The sequence below is a fragment of the Taudactylus pleione genome, unplaced genomic scaffold (assembly GCF_031769625.1).
Source record: "Taudactylus pleione unplaced genomic scaffold, aTauple2 ptg000642l, whole genome shotgun sequence".
Classification (NCBI taxonomy): Eukaryota; Metazoa; Chordata; class Amphibia; order Anura; family Myobatrachidae; genus Taudactylus; species Taudactylus pleione.
In genome coordinates this window covers 3028452-3051990 of record NW_028285044.1, presented here as the reverse complement: position 1 = coordinate 3051990, position 23539 = coordinate 3028452, and the positions used below count along the sequence as shown (strand labels likewise).

Here is a 23539-nt window from a genome sequence, read left to right as displayed (position 1 = left end):
CATGTATGCACATGGGTGCAGCGGGAGGGTACGCAAATCTCCAGCACACACAGCTTGGCACCGGGATATGACGTCATTAAAGTGAGACAACAAGGAACTGGGAAGTAGGTGTCGGAGCAGCAACCGTCGGGGCACGTGTGTAATCATTGTGCGAGCCTAGCGATAGTACACATGTGAGTGCTGCTTACTGTTTGTATTTCTTTGGTCTTGCCGTAGCCTAGCCTAATAGTTTTTGTATGACAAGTGCTGTCGACGTGTCTGAACTGACCAGGCATTCTAGGACCTGTAGTTTCGCAGCTGTTCAGGTGAAGCAGGTTGGTTAGACTGTGTGACTGTAGGGGGCGCTACTGCGCAGATGCTGGTACTTGGGGGAGATGTATCAAACATTCTAAAGAGATAGTGGAGAAGTAAATAATCATCATCTTTTATCATTCATCTGGACAGTCTATAAAGTGACAGAAGCTAATTGTGCTATTGCCTACTTCTCCACTTTATCTCTTTAGAAGGTTTGATTCCTCGCCGTCATCATGTAATCCTCCATTCAGTGTGGGTGCCATCTGGAGTAAAATGTTGTGTATCCTTGAGATAACTATTGTAAAAAAAAATAGCTACAAATAACAATTAGTTTACAGCTAAAATAAAAAACAATAACTTCCCAAAGGGTTTCTGTTATTACAAGTACCATACCTCCCAACATGACCCATTCCACGTGGGACAAAATGCTTTGTTCCTGGACTTCCCTCTTAATTTATGATTGCTGTCATCTCTGTTGTACTAGATAATTGATAAGAAAAGTGTTTCACCACAGGTGACTGCAATCATAAATGAAGTGGGAAGTCTAGAAACAGCATTATGTCCCTCCTGGAATGGGTCATGTTGGGAGGTATACAAGAACTGCCCTCCACCCCTATGTTTATGTTTTTTATGTCTGGGTTTATTTTTCTAGAATCCCTTCTCAGGAAGCGCAGACTGAGGTAGTTTTTCTCATTCTCTGGGGAAATGGGGAAAAGGAAACAGATGAAAGTACACTCTATAAAGCGAGAGCTGGTATTCGATGAGGAAAAGCGAACGTAAGTGGTAAATCCTAGTGTGTTTAAGCATAATGTATAATAGTGCATGTCACACTATTATTACATAATTTACTAGCATAAAGCTACACAGTACTGTTACTACAAATCCCAGTCTGTAGTTTGTAAAGGGCCTCATTTATAAAGTTTGGCCGTAAAAATAAGCATTTCCATCATTGTTTGTATGTACATAGATATGAGTTTACTAGTCGCACCAGAGAAACATTGTGCCTCTCAGTAGGGGACAATGGTGACCCCCAGTATTATTTATAATCTTTGTTTGGGGGGTGCTACCACAGGCAATAAATATTAATCAAAAATATTGTAGAGGAAAGAGAAATGCCTGAAGTGGTGCACAAAAATAATTAAAATAGAACTTTTATTAATTCAATTAATATTGTCAAGCAAGACAATTAAACAGCGAAAATTTAAAACATTGAAAGAGTGAAAAGTAAAGAATACAGTGAAATAAAATGTGTGCAGCGCTCCTGTATTTCCGCATAGGCTTGTGTTAGATCAAAGATTGTTATGTATGGCACCTATCTTATATACGGTATGCCATATATATTGATCTTGAATTTCTGTTGTTGGTTTTATTTCAACAATTGCTAGTTGTAGACACCAATACTAAACAAGTACTATAATTATTTTTGAACCATTGAAATCTGTTTTTAAACAGATGGACATAACTGAAAATTAATGAGTATTGTTATATGATTGCTTATATAGTTGTAGCAATCAAAGTTGATGTTTATTAAACAGTTAATGTATCTCTTCTGTGTCACGTTTATTTGTCCCAGATTGTGAATAAACATATATTAAACTTGTCACATTAAGCATAGGAATGATTTTATATGGACCAATTCCTCAGTGTCATAAAGGTGCTTCTGGGAAATATGTATGTAGATTCTGTGCACAGTATTGGTTCTAATCTCCTTGCTCCTTACATATTCATTAATCAACCCTCCCGGGTGCTTATTGAGAAGCAAATGAGAAATGGCTTTCAATGTATGATTACAGAGCCATTACATCCCATACATTCTATTTTCCGCACTTATTTAGGTGGTTTGATAGCAACAGACCCTCTTGGGTTCACACATAAGGACCAACAGAAATATTGTACATCATAATAAGCAGCAACAGGGTGCGCCGCTAACCAATGTATCCTCCTCCGAGCAATTCCGTTTCATACGAAGGAATTCTCCTTTCGGTAATCCTTTTAACACTGGCGGAAAATGTGAGCTTTTTCTGTGCAAAATGCTGTTAGTAGATGTCTTTTTACGGAACAGATCCGATGAGATGTGTCCATCACTTTCAATTTTCAACGTGATATCGAGAAAGTGTATTTTTTCCTGGCTTGCTTCGTGAGTTAGTTTTAAATTAAACTCATTGGTATTGAGTATCATCAGGAATTCTTCAAAGAGCTTAATTTCCCCTTCCCAAATTATCAGGAGATCATCGATATATCTCAGCCACAAAAGAATGTGGTTTGTGTAGGGATCATTCATCTCATTAAATACCCACTCCCTCTCCCACTATCCTAGGTAGAGACCAGCATACGTAGGGGCACATGTAGTCCCCATAGCTGTTCCTCGTACCTGGAGATAAAAGTTGTTGTTGCAAACAAAGTAATTTTTAGTAAGTACAAATCTCAAGAGGGAGATGAGAAAGGCGTTAAAGTCGTTGTTATGACTCATACTCAAAAAGTACTCGACTGCTCTAACTCCATACTCGTGGGAAATACTCGTATATAAACTTTCCACGTCGCATGTTATTAACCAGGTGTTATCATTTACGATAATATCCTGGACCTTGGTTAACACATCCGAAGTGTCCCTTACATATGATGGTAGTTCTTGGACATAATCTCTCAGATAAAAATCCAGAAGTTTACTCGCATTTTCTGTGAGACTACCCATGCCGGAGACTATTGGTCTTCCGGGTGGGTTAGTCTCATTTTTATGAATTTTAGGCAAAAGATATAGGGTGGGAATTTTTGGATCTTCTATTTGCAAGAATTCGAAATCTTTCTTCGATATTACTCCATTTCTCCTAGCTTCACCAATAATTTTATTATACATTTCCAGAAAGTCTTTGGTTGGATTGAATGTTAATTTTTTATAACAAGCTTTATCATTCAGTTGTCGATTGAGTTCATCAATGTATTTTTCACGAGGCCATAAAACCACATTGCCTCCTTTGTCTGATGGCTTGAAGATTGTATCATCCCATTTTTGCATTTCATTAAGTTTGTATGTACCAAACTGTACCTGTATCTAGTTTGGAATAAATCTTAGACTTTCTGCCCCTTCTGCCAGGGTAGATGGAGCATGGATGGGCAAGCATAAATACAGTGCAATATGGGTGGTTACACGTGAATGTAGCCCGCATCTCCAGATACTCTTCTTAAGAGGTTTTTCTTTTGTGGATACCAGAGTACTGATGTAAAGAGATGTGATAATGATACCAACAGCACTAGCTAGATGCTGCTGATTGTCTGCTTGTCTATTAATCCTCCAGCTTCCAGCTGATAGTAGTACATTCATTAACATAGGGCCTGATTCAGAGATGGATGCATTGCTGATGTTTATGGTAATCTGCGTCTGAGTCACACTGTGCACGTGTCATGTTTTTGTTGTCGCTTGCCGCGGGGATTCGTTTGCAAAGTGGTTGATGATCAAGGACCATTTGTGAGACTGCACTAGGGGGTGGCGACTCAAACGCAGGCACGTCGTGACCATTTTGGGGGTCTTGTCTCAGCCTACCACTGATACCATACCCGGTAAAAATGTCTCCTGCGTCTCAGTTCCCGTGGCCATTCTGTGCATCCATAACGTTACTTTGTACGCAGAAGCTTGGGTTTGCAAAGCTGCCGGTGGGAGTCTCAATACAAATCCAGGTGGCTGTGACATTTGCTTGTTTTCGCACAGCCCTCTCATATGGATTTGCAGTTGTGATGGCATTGTGTCCATCTCTGAAACAGACCCATAGTGTTGCAGCTAGGTTAAGGCAAGTTGTTTCCATTTGGGCTACTGAAGAAAGTTCTTGTTTGTTTTCCTGTGTACAGTGGTTGCGGGGCGTTTGTTATATCCAGAAAATGCAGTAGTCGCATTTAATATTAACACTGTAAGACACACTTCTCTTTAGTATATGCACTCACATATTCTGTTTAGCTGTGTTCAAATAATTCACGTTATCAAACTGTTTCTGCAGAAAGCCTTAATTAAATTGCTTGCTGTATATGTGGGGAAGAGTAAAGGGGCATACACACGAGACGATTTGCTTCATCTAGACATCGTCTAGTGTGTCCCCGGCAGGGGTGTTCTCATTGTCATTAACGATATTGAGCACAAACATTGAATGATATCGTTCAGTGCTGGGCTCCCTCTCATTCCCAAACATGCAACAACCTGACAATATCGTCAGGTTGGCCTCCTTGTTCGGACGATGAACGTCAAAGACCAACGACCTGCAGGAGCGCGTATCGTTGGTCGTTATTGTTCATCGTTTTTGCATATAAACTGGACGATATAGGATACGATATCGCTATCGTTCAGTCGTCCAGAATATCGGCAAGTGTACGCACCTCAACTTTCCTTATCCTTCTGATAAACTCATGAAACTGTGTGTGTGTGTAAATATAAATATATTATATATATATATATATGTGTATGTATGTGACTGTAATTAATAGTTCTTTTATGTATGATCACATGCACTTTAAACTACAACATCTAAGCACCCATGTGTTGCTTATTTCTTGTATACTGTCACATGTCATGCCCAATGTTTAACTGAACTTACAAATGTGCTGTAACAGTCGCAATCAGTCTAACTTTGGTTGATCTGGTGCAAGTCAATGATTGAATGTAAACAGTTGCTATGGGTTACTGGACATCTGCACTTATGACCGTAAACCAAACCCTGTGTAATGATCTGAGGAACCATTTGCAAATCTCATCCATCTGTTTGCAGGGAATATTTGACCGGTTTTCATAAACGGAAATTACAGAGGAGAAAAGCTGCCGTGGAGGAGATCAAACGCAAAATTAAGTTAGAGCAGAAGAAGATGAGAGAAGAGGTAAATGGGTATTAACAAGTCACCTATACAATTTGTTTGATTAGTAGGGCTTCAATATATATTGTTGACATGGACCCCTGACTATCTGATAGAAGCGTTGTGAATTAATGTAAAATCTCACAAATTGTAAAGGTGTGGAAACCAAACTTTGTTGCTTTTTTAAGTTAAGCCACTGTAAATAAACACATACATGCCATCAATGCATTGGCGCATCTATAATGGGTGTAGGGTGTGCCGTGCATTTAAGCCCCTGGGTCAAGGGGGGCACACACCATGCACCCATAATTATTCTTACCTGTCCGTAGTTCTGCGTCAGTCGACACTGTAGTACAGCAGAAATCACTAGGAATATGGTGCAGTGGCCATTTTTGCGGCACAGTGTCTACTGCACTACTAGAGAGGTTTGGACCCGCATGAAGCCTGCACATGGGCGCTCTCCTACCTTAAACCGCCTATGCATCAATAAGGGTCTTTGCTCAGACTTGTCTTATATAGTTCAGCTGTCAACAAGATCTTTTGTTCTCCTTACAGAGGCATAAAGAATACATGAAGATGCTGAAAGAGAGAGAAGAAGCTTTAGGTAAGGAGCTGTCTGCTATCTTTCTAGATAGAGTTTGAGATAATTGTGAATTTCAGTAAAAGAATGTTGATATACCAGTGCTCCAATGTAATGTTCTTTCTCCTTCATCCACTAGGGGACACTGGAGCTTCATGACAGTGGGGTATAGACGGTGGGTTGAGTTGAGCCTGGCACTTTAAAAATCTACAAGTGTGACTGGCTCCTCCCCCTCTATGCCCCATCAACCCCAGTTTTTAGAATGTGCCCGAGTAGAGCCGGTGCACAGGGGCTGTCTCCAGCCCTTATATTAATTTTATATAGATAAAAGAATCAAAGTCACAAGAGGACAGGCAGACTGTTAGCTGTGACAGTCTGCCTGCATCGTGGGAGCCGCCAGAGAGGGGACCACACGGCTACTGCAGCCTGTGTCCGGTCACCCTATGGAGGGGAGGCTGCTTTAGGCAGTTAGGAGTCATCAGACTCAGCGGGGCCCGCCACAGCTACCACTGGCTTGTGTCCGGGTCCCTGCTCTCCCCTCACTGCCCAGCGCTCTGGCCGCAGCAGCCCGGTGAGTAGCACACCTCTCCTGACTAGCAGGAGAGGTGAAAATAACTGCTGGGTCTGAAAACAGCGCGCGGCTGTCAGCCCCGCTGTCAGTTGCCACGCTGGTGTTGTGATAGAACACCGGCGCTGGCTGTTAGGTAGGCGCGCTCACAGCAGTCCTGCCTCTGCGTGCCGGTGCTTGTGTAAAAGGCACCGGCACGGTTATCACTGGCGGCGGTCGTGCCGCTGGCCCCCGCTGTCAGTGCGGGGACAGAGAGTGAGAACGTCCCACTGTATAAGTGTATGCTGCGCGCATACAAAGCGGCGGCCATTAGGAGGAGGAGCTTATGGGTCCCTCCTCCTCTTCCTCCTTCACTGCCTGGGCTAGTTTGGCGCGCTCTGAACGGGAGTGGCGCCTCAGACTGCAGGCACTGAGCGGAGGGGGAGAGAAGAAGACTGAGAGCATCTACAGGGGGTCTGTAAATACAGAAGGTGGTTTTAACTACTTTCTGGTCCTATTGACTGCTCCTCCCTTATATGCCTGTCTGCCCCTGTTACTGAGTTGCATTATTCTTGAAATTCTGCTCCTCCTATACTGCTCTGCCTGCAATTTGAGTAGCATTATTATTGAAATTCTGCTCCTCCCTTATTGCTCTGTCTGCTCCCATACTTGAGTAGCATTATTATTGTAATTCTGCTTCTCCCTATACTTCTTCTGCATTCCTGAATTGTATGTGGTGCTTGTCTGTGAGTACATGATGACATCCAGGACAGAAAAAACTGCATCACAAAAGCTGTTTGCCTGCACTAAGTGCAGGAAGAAGTTTACCCATGCTCGCTCCGAAGGGTCTTCCCTGTGCGAGACGTGTGAAGCAGACAGTGCTAACATGCAGTCTGTCACTCCCTCCTTCATAAATAGTTTGGCCGGGGTCATGGCGGACCTTTCTTCTGAATTAGCCGCTTCCCGTAGGGAACGGGAGTCTGCCAGAGATCTACCTGGCACATCTCACCCTTCTTTTCTAGCAGAACCAGCGTGTGCTCAGAATTTAGTCCGCTCGGTGAATAGCCTTGCTCAAGCGATGGGTTCTGCGTCTAAAGCTCCTGAAGCTACGGTAAGTCGCTCATCTAAAAAGAGGGCTCTTCCGGCGGTTCTCCAGTCGGATGAGGATTCGGCAGCGGATCACTCGTCTCAGGAGGAAGGGGAGATGCTGGACGAATCAGACGTAGAGACTTACTCACAAGAACCTGAGGCATTGCAGGGTATTGACGCACTCATTCTAGCGGTAAGGGAAGTTCTTAAGATTTCTGGCCAGGAAGCTCCAGAATCGTTAGAAGACTCCTTATTTGCCAGGTCACAGAAGATGGCCGTCACATTCCCTGTTTCTCTCCAGTTGGATGAACAGATGACGGCAGCCTGGCAGAATCCGGAACGTAAATTCCAGATTCCTAAGCGTTTTTTCTCTCTTTACCCATTTCCTGCGGAAAATAGGAAGAGGTGGGAGACGCCGCCACCTGTGGATTCTTCGGTTTCTCGGTTGTCAAAGAAGACCACGTTACCTGTTCCAGGAGCTACTACATTGAAGGAAACCTCAGAGCGGAGATTAGAAACCACTTTGAAATCCATTTATACGGCCGCAGGTGCACTTCTCCGGCCGGCCTTGGTAGGATCTTGGGTCAACAAGGCTGTGGCAAAGTGGGCGGAACAATTGACTGAGGGTCTTAGATCCAGCACTCCGCGGGCAGATCTGATTACCTTGGCAGAACATATTCAGGAGTCTGCTGTATACTTAGGAGACGCCTCCAGAGATATCGGCCAGGTAGGCGCTAGGATTTCTGCTTCGGCGGTCTCTGCTCGCCGGGCACTTTGGCTTTGTGCCTGGCAAGCGGATGCGGAGTCAAAAAGAGCAGTGGAAGCTCTTCCTTTCACAGGCGATATTTTATTTGGTCCAGAGCTGGACAAATGGATCTCGCTGGCCACTGGAGGTAAGAGTACTTTTCTACCTTCATCAGCACCTCCTCCGCGTCGCTCGTTTAGGGGACCTTCCTTTCGTTCCTTTCGAGCATCGGCAAGATTTCAGGGACGATCGCGAGGTTCGTCTTCAGCGGGGCGAGGAGGCCGTGCTAGAGGACGTCAAGCAAATATTGGCCGCCGTCCAGATCCCAAGCCAGCAGACAAGCCTGTGGCATGACGGGCTCCCATCCCATCCCATCTCGGAAATCCGAAGGTGGGGGCTCGCCTCCAGCGTTTCTCGGAGGTTTGGAGACGGACTTCTCCAGACACTTGGGTTCGAAATCTGGTATCTCAAGGGTACAAGATCGAGTTCGCTTTCACTCCTCGGCGTTATTTTACAACCAGTTTACCCGTCGATCCCTTGAAGCAACTAATTTTGCGTCAAGCGATCGAGAAACTTTTGCTGGCCGAGGTCCTTGTGGCGGTTCCCACTGCACAAAGACAACAAGGGTTTTACTCAAACCTTTTTGTGGTTCCGAAACCAGATGGGTCAGTCAGACCCATTCTGAATCTGAAATCCTTGAACCAGTATCTTTCATTTCACAGGTTCAAGATGGAATCTCTCCATTCTGTCATTGCGGGACTAGAGGCAGAAGAGTTTCTGGTGTCGATAGATATCAAGGACGCCTATCTGCATGTCCCAATTTGGGTTCCTCACCAGGCTTTCCTCAGATTTGCCATCAGGGAAGCTCATTTCCAGTTTCAGGCCCTGCCATTCGGTGTCTCGTCAGCTCCCAGGGTATTCACCAAAGTGATGGCCGTCATGGTGTCTCACTTGCGCTCTCGGGGGGTGACATAGTTCCGTACCTAGACGATTTACTCATCAAGGCTCCGACGGCAGAAGTCCTTTTACACCAAGTGTCCCTTACACATCAGATTCTCATTCAACATGGGTGGATTGTGAACTTCCAGAAGTCTCAGTTGATGCCGTCCCAGAGACTTCAGTTCCTAGGAATGATTCTAGACACTGTTCTGCTTCGTATATTCTTGCCAAGGGACAAGGCCATAGCCATACAGGAGCTGGTTCGTCTAGTGCTCAGACCCAGGAAAGTATCTGTGCATCTTTGCATCCGTCTCCTGGGGAAAATGGTGGCTTCCTTCGAGGCCATCCAATTCGGCAGATTTCACTCCAGAATATTTCAACTGGATCTTCTGTCTCAGTGGTCCGGGTCCCACCTACAGATGCATCGGCTGGTGCGTCTGTCTCCCCGGACCCGCATATCCTTGCTCTGGTGGCTTCGGACGGAGCATCTGTTAGCGGGTCGGCGCTTCGGAATTTGGAATTGGACCTTGGTCACCACGGACGCCAGCCTCCGCGGATGGGGAGCGGTGGTTCTGGACAATCACTTCCAGGGGCTTTGGTCGCAGCAGGAGTCCCTCTTACCAATCAATGTTCTCGAACTGCGGGCAGTCTACAGAGCTTTGATACAGGCTGCTCCTCTGTTACGAGGACTTCCGGTTCGGATACAATCCGACAACGCCACTGCAGTGGCATACATAAATCGCCAAGGGGGAACCCGCAGTCGGATGGCAATGAGAGAAGCCAGTCGCATCCTTCTGTGGGCAGAAAGACACGTAGAGGTCATTTCCGCAGTGTTTATTCCGGCGAGTCGACAACTGGGAAGCGGACTACCTCAGTCGTCAGGATCTTCATCCCGGGGAGTGGTCCCTTCATCCCGAGGTCTTTCATCAACTGGTTTGCAGATGGGGGAAGCCACAGATAGACCTGATGGCATCTCGGATAAATCATCAACTACCCCTTTACTGCTCCAGGACCATGGATCCGGCAGCGGTGGGAGCGGATGCTTTACTGATCCCTTGGCCGTACAGCCTTGTGTACCTGTTCCCACCGTTTCCGCTCCTCCCTCGGATTCTCAAGCGGATCAAACGAGAGTCGTCCACCGTCATCCTAGTGGCTCCGGAACGGCCTCGTCGGGTTTGGTACTCCGATCTTTTATTCCTTCTGGCAGACTAACCTTGGCCTCTTCCGCTACGATCGGACCTTCTACAACAGGGTCCATGTGTGTAGCCGGATTTACGGCGGCTTCGTTTAACGGCGTGGCTATTGAGACCGCCATCCTAAGAAGCCATGGAGTTCCTAGGTCGGTCATTCCTACCATGCTTAGGGCTAGAAAACCGGTAACATCAGCGCATTATCATCGCATTTGGAGGGCTTATATCTCCTGGTGTGAAGGTCGTGGATCCTCCACTTCCTCTTTTCATTTACCACGTCTTCTTCTTTTCCTTCAAAAAGGCCTCGATGCGGGGTTACGCTTGGGATCGCTTAAAGTGCAGATTTCTGCTCTTTCTATTTTTTTCCAGCGTCGCCTAGCTCTGATTCCAGAGGTTCAGACCTTTTTTCAAGGGGTACTTAGAATTCAGCCTCCCTTTGTGCCACCCACGGCTCCTTGGGACCTGAATCTTGTTTTATCTTTTCTTCAGTCATCCACCTTTGAGCCTTTGCAGGAGGTGGAATTGAAGTATTTGACTTGGAAGATGATCCTTTTATTGGCCCTGGCTTCGGCCAGACGTGTGTCTGAACTTGGAGCCTTGTCCTGCCGTTCCCCTTACTTGATTTTTCACGAAGATCGGGCGGAACTTCGTACCCGGCCTTCCTTTTTGCCCAAGGTGGTCTCGGGTTTTCATCTGAATCAGCCGATTGTAGTGCCAGCGTTGTCGGACTCTTCTGGGGATTCTCACTCCTTGGATGTGGTTCGGGCACTTCGCATTTATGTGTCCCGTACTGAGGGGCTACGTAAATCAGAGGCTCTATTCGTCCTTTATGATGCTAATCGGCGTGGCTGGCCTGCGTCTAAACAAACTTTGGCCAGGTGGATTCGTCTGACTATTCGTCAGGCATATGTTGCTTCTGCTCGACCACCGCCGGTATCCATTTCTGCGCATTCTACGCGCTCTGTGGGTACTTCTTGGGCGGCACGTAGAGGTGTCTCGGCTTCACAGCTTTGTAGGGCAGCGACGTGGTCTTCGGTTCATACTTTTGTACGTTTCTACAGATTTGACACTTTTGCGGCTTCTGCTTCAAATTTTGGTCGTAGTGTCTTGCAGGGCGTTCAGCACTCTTCCCCCCCCCCCCCCCCCCAGGAGGGTAGCTTTGGGACGTCCCCACTGTCATGAAGCGCCAGTGTCCCCTAGTGGATGAAGGAGAAAACAGGATTTTGGTACTTACTGTTAAATCCATTTCTCCGATTCCACAGGGGACACTGGACGCCCACTCAGTGCTTCTTGCCTGTTCTCAGTTGCTTGTTCTGCTTCAGTTCTGTTGCAGTTTGGTCTGTTTTTATTGTGTGACTGTTTATCACTGCAGCCTGCTGTGTTCTTGTAGTGTGTCAGTATGTTGGATGTTTCTTTTCCTGTTCTCCTTCTCTGTTCTTCAGTCTGTTCTCGGTCTCCTCTCGGGCTCAGTTCTTTAAAACTGGGGTTGATGGGGCATAGAGGGGGAGGAGCCAGTTACACTTGTAGATTTTTAAAGTGCCAGGCTCAACTCAACCCACCATCTATACCCCACTGTCATGAAGCTCCAGTGTCCCCTGTGGAATCGGAGAAATGGATTTAATGGTAAGTACCAAAATCCTGTTTTCTGCATCTTATTACCAAACCGTTTCATATGCCTGCTGCAGGCTGTTTGAGGAAATAATGCAGGTATTCTTACTGGTATCACTAAAGAATGTCTTCCTGCCATTTTCGCCATAAGTATAAAGACTAGAATGATCTGTTGGTCTGTACCTACTGTCAATAGCAATACTTACCATATTTATCATAGCTTTCAAGCATGTTCGAAGATCCAATCATGCAATGATCTGTGATAGCTGGAGATTGTACATGCGTACAATTATATAATTCTCTGGCCAATCATAAAATGATCAGCTGATCGGCCAGATAATTGTATAGTCTGTACTCGGCAATAAGCTGGCCATACATTAAACCAACTTCCATCCAGCCAAGCAATTGTCCAATTAAAACAGTTCTCAATACACCTAACTAAACTTTATCAGACCAGTTAACTTTTCTCCAAATGAATAATTCTGACATCACAGAAGTAGTCAGGAAATGTTGCCAGGCGGGTGGCTGCAGTGTGGCTGGAGACAGATGTAATTTTGAAAGACCCTTGCAGGTATAGTCTACTTGCTGTGTGAGCACAGCTATAATTTCGTCCAGCAATGCACATTGGACAGTGCGATGTTACTGCTGTCCAATCAGCACCCTGTATCTTAAATAATTAGGCGGGATCTCCATTACTGAGCCTGTCACAGTAACGTACGCTCAGCGCGACACTGATGTTGGCTGTGAAATTGATTGTACTAGGTTCGCCAGCACCATAACCAGTATCGCCATATTAACTGTTTTTCCTACCACGCTGATGGTATGACGTTATTAATAATAGTTTTTTTGTTATAGCTAGACTGGTATGTATACCAACAATAAATAAGTTGCTGTAAATGGATTATAAATGTTTAGAATGACCTGGATAAAGAACTGTGTGTAAGAATTGGCACATTGGCCTCTGGTGTGAGACCTGCCAAACCCTCTGCCCATGAGCCCGATGTGAAGGTGGCCGGTAATGATACAGGCTTGCCAGAAGAAATAAAGACAACATGGGTTTTTTTCTTTCAGTGCAGTCTGTTCTATATCTATCTTGGGGAAACGCAATCACATTTAGTCTGACATTTTGGAGCTGAAGCAGAGGGAGTACTATGCCAGTATAGGTAGTGTACGATGTATGTCACATGCTCAGGAAGCAAACACTCATGTATCAAACCTTACTACTGGAGTGGTGGGAAGAGAGGGTCTCAAGCTGGCAAAGTTCACTAAGGGTGATTTCACACACAAGTGGCCCATGCGCACAAGCAATAATGCGCATATAGATGGCAAACTGTGACCACAAATGGAACAAATATAGAGAATGTATTAATTTCAGTCCATATAGCGTTATTATAATATATGAACTGTATCTCTATTGAATTGACACGTGCATATGTAACCATATAGTAATGATAAAAATATATACAAATTCTCAAATATAGAAAAACGGTCAATTCATAGGGGGTGATTCAATTGTTAGCGCCGGCGGCTATCAGTGCTGATTTATATAGGGTCGTTAGAGGTAATTCAATTGTGTTTTACGGTGCACTAATTAATGTGCGCCCAATGGAGCAATTCAGTTGTTGCTTTGTTTGGGCGCGAACAGCCGCCAGATTTTCTGATTGCCCTCTCCAGAGGAGATGAGCAGAAATGAGCGAGAAGTCTGATTTGGGCACCCAAAACAGGACTTTAGATGGGTTTTGCCTATTTACGCAGCTAAACATGGTCTCTTTGGGCGCAATGATTAATGGGCACCCAAAATAAATTGAATTGCAGAATTGGGCGCACATTAATTAGTGCACTGTAAAACACAATTGAATTACCTCAAACGACCCTATATAACTCAGACTCCTTCAGTTAGTGCAGCTAACCAGTCCCAACATACATTTTAGTCTCTCCTGTATGTTTGGACTGGTTAGCCACACTAACTTAAGGAGTCTGGCTTATATAGGGTCTTTTGAGGCTTTATGAATTGACCGTTTTTGTTCTTTTATATTTGAGAATATTTGATTCAAATTGTGTGCGTATATATGTTTACTGTATGGTTACATATACACATGTGTCAATTCAATAGATACAGTTCATATTTTATATATTGTATAATAACTGATCGAATATTAATGCGTGCTAATGCCTTGCAGTGCGATCGCTTGCCTTCCCATATTTGCATACGCTGAGTGCAAGCGTATGCATCTAGCGAGCGGGTCTGAATCAGGTCCTAAGTCTTTTTCTACCACTCATCACAATAGGACTGAAGGTTTTGAATTGATGTACAAAGGTAAACATGGAGATTAAACCATGATGTGTTTCTCTGTGTATTGCCTGTTTTATGTGTTGGTGTTTACTCTTTAAGATTGCAAATGTTAAGTGGGTCAATACCTTTAAATATCTTGGTATTTGGATATCTAATGCTCCCCGAGATTATGTGACCTTAAATGTGGTGCCCCAGGTGGACTATTTACGGGCTAGGGCAGTGTTGGCTAACCTTGACACTCCAGCTGTTGTGGAACTATATATCCCAGCATGCCCTGCCACAGTTTTAGCATGCCCTAATAGCAAAACTGTAGCAGTGCATGCTGGATTATGTAGTTCCATAACAGCTGGAGTGTCAAGGTTAGCCAACACTGGGCTAGGGCAAAGACATGGAGCAAACTTCCGCTCTCACTCACCGGGCGTGTCAACTTAATTAAAATGGTGCTACAACCTAAACTGTTATATGTACTCCATAACTCCTCCGGTCTATCTTCCCCAAAAACTTTTTCCATCAAATAAATAGTTTGGTCTCCTCTCTGGTCTGGGCGGATCGCAGAGCTCGTATAAAATTGGATGTGCTTACTAAGCCTCGTTCACAGGGGGGTCTGGCACTTCCCCACTTTCGCATGTATTATTTTGCATCTCAACTGGCGCATTTGTGGCATTGGATAAATGACACTGACCCTCTGGCCCTGCATGCTGTTATGATCTCCCAAGTTGCTCCAGGTCATACTCCTCTGCAGGCACTACTTAGTGGTAATATATCTAACACTATGTTACCTATACTTAATCAAGCTGTCAGAATATGTTACTCTGTCTCAAAACTTCTGAAGACACAGGGCTTAGATCCGGCTACTCCATTATGGTGCTCTCGAGCTTTGCCTGAACTTTTGGCGTTGCAGACCAGGGGGATTTGGGGCAGGTGGAGAGTGGTCTCCTTGGGACAGCTATATAATGCAGGTGTACATAAATCCTTTAGTCAGTTACAATGTGAATTTGGCCTCCCACAGTCACATTTCTTTAGATACCTGCAACTTAGACATGCGCTAGTGACCCAATTCCCCGATGCTCCCCCAAACATTCAAGATTCCCCTGTCAAAAAATTCTTGTCTATAGGCGGACCTCGTCGTTTTGTTTCTCATGCCTACTCCTTTGTAATGCAGGCTCACCACCATGATGATCTGCCAGCTCTCAGAGCTAAATGGGAGGTTAATCTGGGTGCAATACAGGGACGATTCATGGCAGGATGCATTGGGATGTCCACGATTAGCTACCACCTCAATTCGTTTTCAACAAATCCAGCTATTCCTATTGCACCGGGTTTCTTTAACCCCTGATCGTCTGTTTAGGTTTGGTGGTCGTTCAGATTCAAATCGCCCTAAATGTAGCGCCTATTGGCTAACTTTTGGCATTTGCTTTGGGATTGTCCTCAGATTATGTCATTCTGGGAAAAAATACTCAGGGTAATCTCCTCTACAGGAGTTCCGCGGGCTGTTCTTACTCCTATTGTATGTATAGAAGACCACTTGCTTGATAGACACAATCGTCAGTATGTACTGAATGTTTGCATGTTGGCCAAAGTTTGCATTGCCCGCTCCTGGATGGCCTCCACAGGGCCAGAGTATTAGGATTGGTTATCCTTAGTCTCTGCCACAATTGCACATGAAAAATATACCTACTTGGCTAGAAACGCTGAATCTAAATTTGAACACATATGGGCCAAATGGCTTAATTCTGCTCATGCTCAGACCGCACATCACCGGCTTTCTGTCTCCAATTCTTCATTTAGTGCTGTTATGTAATAGTACCAATGGGGGAAATAATGCTGCACAATCACTTATTGGTGCGTGCGAGAAGGGAAAGAATATATATAATGTTTATGTATATGTGGACAATTGTTGTATATAAGTGTTATATGCTAGTCTGTTTGCTCATTGTAATGTGACATCAATGATATGCTAGTCCTACATCCTTTTATTTTGTCTTATGTTTGTCTTATGTTTGTTTTATGTTTGTCTATTTGTTGTGGTTTTTTTTTTGTGGTTTTTTTTTGTGGTTTTTTTTTTTTTAAATCAATAAAAAAGCACTTAATTAAAAAAAAAAAAAAGATTGCAAATGATAGCTGTGGTTTTTTTTCCTGACCTATGGGATTGATGTGGGAGAAGTCCTTAGCTTGATGCAAGGCAGATTTAGCACCTCTTATATGGTTCACTCTCCCTATATCTTTAGTGTGTGTGTTTTACTGTATTGGTTCATCTTACTCCGATAAAGACCCCAAGCAACAACAATGTGGAATAATACCAGTCATGGCATTGTGCCTGTAGTCGCAGTATAATAACAAAAACTGTTTAAAATAAAAAAATAAAAAATTTGGTGTAAACCGAGGTGGTATAACCCAGCCAACCCTGGCACAGTTTGGGTTTTTTTTTTTTTAGTCATTATTGCCCATTATGCTACCAACTCTGCCTCAGCCCCAATGTGTCTTCCTATAAGGAAGAGCCATTATATCTGTATTTGTCTGGTGATCTTTTTCATTTTCCTTTTCTTCAGAGGAAGCGGATGAAGTGGAGAGGCTGGTGACCTCTAAAACTGAGTCTCTGCTCTACGACCACCCCAATCACACTGTAACTGTGACGACCATCAGTGACCTGGACCTGTCTGGTGTGGGTCTCCTACTCCCTGGCAGCAAACAGGTATTTAAATAGCTATATTATTGCACGTTATCTTCATGCCAACAACATTTATCTTTAAGAATTATTTTTCATACTACATGTGCATGGGGATTACCAGTGCGCTGGCAGAAACAATGAAGTGGATCTGTGTTTAATTTAGCAAATAACAGAAAAAATTGTCTTGAGTTATATTTGCCAATAATATGTAAATTGGATGGAGGTATCGAATTGGGTGGGTACGTCAAATCGCGTCATTTGGGCCCACTACGTAATTTCCCAAACCATGGCATCATTCCCGACAGGAGAGTCGACATGTATTGCTTAAGGCCAGGACGTAAACATGGAATTTCCCATGTAAACCTTTCAGTAACCAGTCACCTTAACACTTCTGAAATGTAAATCATTGTTTTTCATTGGTGCTTTTATGCAATATTTTTTTAAATAACCCTTAAGTCAGTGGTTCCCAAACTGTGCGCCGTGGCACCCTGGGGTGCCTCGTAACACTTGCAGGGGTGCCTCAGGTTGGTGTAATGTAATTGTGTGGACAAACGGAAGCACAAAGCTGTCTACCACCACATAACTGAGCCTAAGGATGACAGATGAGCACAATTTACTTCACTTTACTACTGCACTACATTTTCTTTTCTGAATTTCTCAATAACAACCTTTTGGCTTAGGGATGCCGTGAAAACTATGCTGACACTCTAGGGCGTCGTGATTCAAAAAAAGTTTGGGAACCACTGCCTTAAGTACTAACATGCACGTTTTCAACTGTGAGTCATGAATGTAAAATATGATATTCATTGTTAACCGTTTTAGTATTGAGTCCAAATCTCCAAAACAGACACGTGCAACTCTTTCCACATTCCTCAAGTCTCACAATAGGTCCCAAAAAGCTGACCAGATATCTGCAATTGCACCATTATCGATTAGAGATGAGCAGTTTGGTTTTCCTGAACCGCTCCTCTCTATTATCGATGTGTATGTGACCACAGAACAGTAGCTTATTTGAGAGTTATGTTGTTGAAAATAATCAGGTTTTTAGAATTACATCTGGCAGTTAGCCACTACCAGGCTCTGTGTACAGTCATCTGCTGACCTCACTATTAGGCTATTGACAAATCTACGTGGGTGACCAAATTCAAAATAATATCGACTGATGTGTGACCAGCAATACACTAGTCAGCTAAAACAATAGAGATATAAATGTGTACTGCTGATTGGAGCATTTTTTGTCTGCCATTGGTTAAAGCACATCTTTGTTACCATAGTTAAACAGTGCCCCCCAGAGGGTAAATTGATTATGAAAGTTGGCTGAAATGTTGCAAGCTATAAGATGTATTTAGGAGGAAACCTATAACGAGTAAAAGTATTTACTAAGGGTGACTCAATCTTACATTTTTCAAACAATCAAGTGCCAGAAGCCAGTCTGGAGGCCATTCCTTTTAAAACAGGGGTGCCCAAACTTTTGTGACTTGGGGTGTTCTTTTTATAGGCTGTATAATTTTATCTGGCAGTTGGGAAAAGGTGTGTGTGTTTATAGATATATATCTCTATTTATATTATGTTTTCACGCTAGCGCAGACAGGGGACAGGGCATTTGTAATAAAAGTTCACTGCAGTGTGCCTGAAAAAGGGGAGTTCTGACTCAGAAATGGGGCATTTATTTACTTGCAGGTGATTATTTCACCAGAACGCCTCCTGCGGGACAGTGCAGCAGGGCGCTGCCATAAGGGCAGGGCGGCGCCAGGTTTGAAAAGCCTAGCGGGAACATTTATATAGAATTTTACAATGTGGTCCTACGGACATGGGGTGGTGCAAGACACCCTTAAGGGGTGTGTGTATGTGTGTGTATATATATATATATATATATATATATATATATATATATATATATATATATATTTTAATACTTAGAAAGTTTTTTTTAAACGTTTATTAAATAAAAGACAATTAGTGACTGGTTTTGGGGAGTTAGGTGCTTAATACTGAGTGAGAATTGTTTATGCCATAGTCTGCACATCCTCTTCCAGCCACAAAGCACACGTCATCTCATCTGGTTCTTCAGCCATGACCATGCTTTCAGTATATTGCACTGGCAGTGACCAGAACTCACTCCAATAGAGCAACTTTGCGATGATGTAGAACAGGAGAGTAACAGCATGAATGTGCAGCCAACAAATCTACACCACCTAATTATGCTATTCTATCAGCATGGACCATAATCTCTAAGGAATCTTTCCAGCCCCATGTAACAAAGAATGTATTCTGTTCTGGGGCACAGAGATGTCCTACCTAGTACCAGCAAGGTGTGCCTAGTAAAGTGGCCACTTGGGGGTAGATTTACTGAAGCTCCTAAAACGTTCTAAACGTTCTAAAATAATTTCTCTATTGCATTCTAGAAAATGATAGAATCAACACCACCACTTGTCTGTTTTAGAAGCTTTAGTAAATTTACCCCTTTAGTATATATAGCATATGATGCATTGCAGGTTATCATGCCTCTAAAATTATATTTAAATCCTGTACTACGGGCAAACAATACTCTACAATCTTATTAGGGTCAAATCTGCACATTACAATTCATGAAGAATTGCCTATATCCCCTTTTTCCAATTATCACATTTCTTTTTAGTTTGTCACATTGAGGCTGATGTTATGAAGTTCAGTGCACTTTTAAGTGTGACTTGTGTACACTTTATTTTAGAGAAATTATATTTTTATTTGAAGTATCATATCAGATATGCAAAGTATACTATTTTTTTTAGAATGTTCTGTTATAATTTCTGTGGCAAGAATTGCCCAATAAATACAAAATTTTGTTTTTATTCTGTGATGTAAGAAAAAAATGAAGTGTGAAAATATATGTTCTTTTACTGAGAGTGCCCTCAAAACATGGAATCGGAGCTTACCTGTGAATGGCAGTCACTTCTTGTCGCTGACTGTTAAATGAAAGGAGGTATCACTGTGAATTTAATGGAGTCAGTGCTTCAGAAAAACCTAGTCTGCTGAATGTCCATGAAACATGACCACTCTACTGTGATGTCATGGACACTGGCTGCTGTACCATGATAGTTGGGGACACTAGTTGTACTGTGGTGACAGTAGGCAGGGGGATACCTGCTATACTTTTGTGTCAGAGGTCAATGGCGGCCACTGCCTGCTGTACCACTGTGGTCAAAGGGAAAAGTGGCTGCTATACTTTGTTGGCAGTGGTCAAAGAGGACAGGCTGGGGTCACTGGCAGCTATACTGATGCGGTGATGTTCCAGGGGACACTCACTGATGTACTGATATAATCTCCACAAATGTTTTCATTTCAAGTACCTAATGGCTTTGGCTCCTAGCTACTGGGGGAGTTTGTCCACTATTTAACTTTACTTTACAATTGGAGAATAAGCACAGTGTGTTTGTTTTTGTTTTTTGTATTATTTTGCTTTTACATTTTAGGTGGGAGGGTTTTTTTTTTTTTTTTTTTTTTTTACAACCGTGAAACTTTCTGTAAGATTTACAATCATATTTAGATTGGGTAGAGGACCCTGTGGAGTAGGAATGTTATGCGCATAAGACAGTATGTGATTATATAATATTTTCTACAGGAAGAAGACGAAGAGACAAAGGAAGGGGCACAGCCTAAATCCATAGTTCCTCTACCAAAAAAAGCTGGAAATCCATTGCTGTCAAAGCGGTAAATACCTGATACTTCTGTAGCTAGGTGCTTCTCGCCACTTGTTATACCTTACACCTAATGTGAACACATCAGTGGTTCTTTATCAATGAGACACACAGGTAGTTGATGGAAACTCAGAGTAGATTACATGCTGGGACATCCACAACAATGTGCTATGATTATGGCTGGCAAGAGGTGACCTCGGAGACATTGTGGCTGCCTTTGGTAGAAGCTTGTGTTGACAAGACAGTCTTATTGCTAATGGTTCACGAGCAATGTAAGGGAATCTCGCTTGGAAATCAGAGGGGAAAAAATAAGGGACAGCAGGGTACAGGCGTGCATACTAAAAGATTGGATAAATATGGGTGTTAAAGTACAAGGTACAAAGGGTAAGAAACTGCAGATTTCAACCTGTGACACATGTAAGTATGGGTTTAAGGAGCTGCCTTAATTTTATAGGGTAAGGTTTCTTGGCATAGTTTTGATCAGTAATTCCCTGAGCAGGCAAGGACAATCCTAATCATTACTTAATGGTACTGAGTGATCGTCCTCATCCCATGTTGCAGCTTTCCTTTAATGACAGAAGAGGTGTCTTGACAATACCCCATTCACAGAGCACCTGTGGTTGTCCAATGGTTTGATGAGCATGACACTGATCTTATCCATATGGCACGGCCTTCTCACTTACCAGGTCTTAACATTATCTAGCTTCTATGCAATTTCCTGAAACGATGCCGGAGTCAGTGTTTTCCACCATCATAAACCAGATGTCACTTGGGTGACTTTCTTGTTAAAGTCTGGTGCTGCGATCCTCCTGTACATTTCCATACATTGACAACTTCATATTATTGTGCGTACAGGCCATATGTGGAGGATCAACATCATATTAAGTGTTAAGACTTTATATTTGTGATTTCATTAATTTTGTCCAATTCATGTAACGAGATCCTAAACACTATTCAGTACCCTTTCTAACAGACTGCTGCTCTTGTTATGTAAGTCACACACACAATGAGTTCTCCAATGTGGTAGTGTTTATCCCCATAGCAAGGAATAATGAAATTCTAGTGCTTTTATATGGGTAGCTGCTGGCAGAAAGGGAATATAAACTTACTAGCAGTTCTGCTAAGTAACCACTGTCCCTGGGATTATTTGCTAAATGTTCTCTGAGCCTAAGTTTTCTTGTGACTGAATTATAATTCATCACTATGGGGGGAGATGTACTAAGCCTTGGTAAGAAATAAAGTACCAGCCAATCGGCTCCTGTTTATGTTACAGGCTGTGTGTGAAAAAAATGACAGGAGCTGATTGACTGCTAGTTTATCTCTCTCTCCACTATCACTCTCCAAGGCTTAGTAAATCTGCCCCAGAATAATTTATTCTGGTGGTTTAGGGAAGGCAAAAAAAAAAATATGAATAACCAGTTTCTTGATTAGCAAAAAGCATGGTATGAATGCCCTAAAGGTCACAGAGGTTACTTTGTTTGTTAATAAGGCATATATATATATATCTCTATATATGAACATAACACCTTCTAGTATGAAGGTTAATGTGCGGTATTCACAAAAACAGCATAGCACTGAGGTTGTGAATTAAATTCCCAGTCATGGCTAGTGTGAGGAGTTTGTGTGTTCTTTTTATTTGCATGGATTTCTGTAAAGAGCTGTGGAGAAATGTAAAATGTAGTATCTAACTTTGTTTTATAAAGCGAACCTAATAAGTGCAAGTAAGTGTGTGTAATGCTTGATTTTAATAAAAAATGATCTGTCCCATAGGATCTGCAGTCTCACAAAGTCTCTCCATGCACGAAGTCAACGTAAAACAAACAAGCGCCCATCAAGGAATCAGGAGGGTACAAAGCAAACTGGAGTAAAGTCGTCCGGCCGCACCAGCAAAGCCCAGCGTAGGAGACAAACTGGCAAAACTGGGAGGAACAGAGACTAGATATTATTTGACTTGTACTCCACATTTATTCTCTGCTCCAGCAACATGCAGACTTTACACCACAGTGTGCCAATAACAACCCAGGGTAAAAGCATGTTGGCATTCAGAACCATACAACAATGGTGCACAAATCCGTGGGGAGGGAGGAATGCAGAATTCTGTTTGTCCTATTAGTATGGTTTTAGAGTGACAATAGAGAACTTAACGATAAAGTTTTTTATTTAATATTTGTGTTTCCTGCTTTTTGTTGCTGTTGATATTAGTCCTATCACAGCCTGTCCTCAGCATCACTGTGTTTCAGGCCATTCGGCATCTACTGTAATTGAAACAGATTGGAAATCCAATGGGGATTTCCTGTTCCCTTCATAGAGCTTCTCTGTAACAAATGAGGAGTAAGGGGGTGTGACCGCTTGTTTAAAAAGCTCCAGGGACTGTGTACAATATGTGAGTGAGAAGAGAAGTGGTTCCAGTATCATGATGCAGGTAATGGAAGAGAGGGGGAGTCAGGGGGCTGTTCATATATTAACCATGTGAGCACTGGACAGGCGTGTGACATGTACAGTCTGGGAATGAGATAAGAGACGTTCCTGTGGTTCATTATGTATGTTTTGTGTACATGTAAAGGACAGTATCAAATATGCATATTTGACGTAGAGTAACTGGCAGCTGCACATTTAATATTTTCAATGTGCATTTATTTGTTTTATTTTGTAATTGTCATCACAAAGGTTTTACTACAATAGTCCTTTTACTGGGACTGAATCAAAAGTGAGGAGTTTTTTTTATTTCCTCTATATAGCTTATTGTATGCAAGAGAAGTTACTATTTCTCCAATTTGCAAGTGTAGAGGTTTTCCTTGTAACGCTAATACAGTAATATGACTATGAATACTTTGAGTACATCTCTGCTTAGAACTGAAATGTGATCATAGGGAATACATATGTATATTTAATCTTGATGTCTTTGCTAACCATAGTAGTTCTGCAATGTGATACTTGTTTCATCATTTATAGCGCTGTGACCACAGTTTTGTGTTGGTGATTACAATGCTGGAACTTACAGTGGGAATTTGTAGCCTGCTGACCTAATGCTGCAATTGATCTGCTTTTATACAAATTTAGGCCTCCTTCCACCAGACTC

At 43.0% G+C, this 23539-nt stretch overlaps 1 protein-coding gene across 2 annotated transcripts; it reads left to right on the top strand.

The window, feature by feature from the left end:
* On the top strand, nucleotides 1-22626 carry NOL12 (nucleolar protein 12). Of its 2 annotated transcripts, none has more exons than XM_088455046.1 (7): nucleotides 1-173; nucleotides 947-1070; nucleotides 5043-5148; nucleotides 5680-5728; nucleotides 16665-16807; nucleotides 20385-20473; nucleotides 22231-22626. In XM_088455046.1, exons 2-7 carry the CDS (start codon nucleotides 1000-1002, stop codon nucleotides 22397-22399), a joined length of 627 nt encoding a protein of 208 aa, XP_088311172.1. In that variant the 5' UTR covers nucleotides 1-173; nucleotides 947-999; the 3' UTR covers nucleotides 22400-22626. The 2 variants fall into 2 exon arrangements, with proteins under 2 accessions (XP_088311172.1, XP_088311173.1); XM_088455047.1 differs by lacking the exon at nucleotides 1-173 and adding an exon at nucleotides 239-314.
* The last annotated feature ends 913 nt before the right edge of the window (nucleotides 22627-23539 follow it).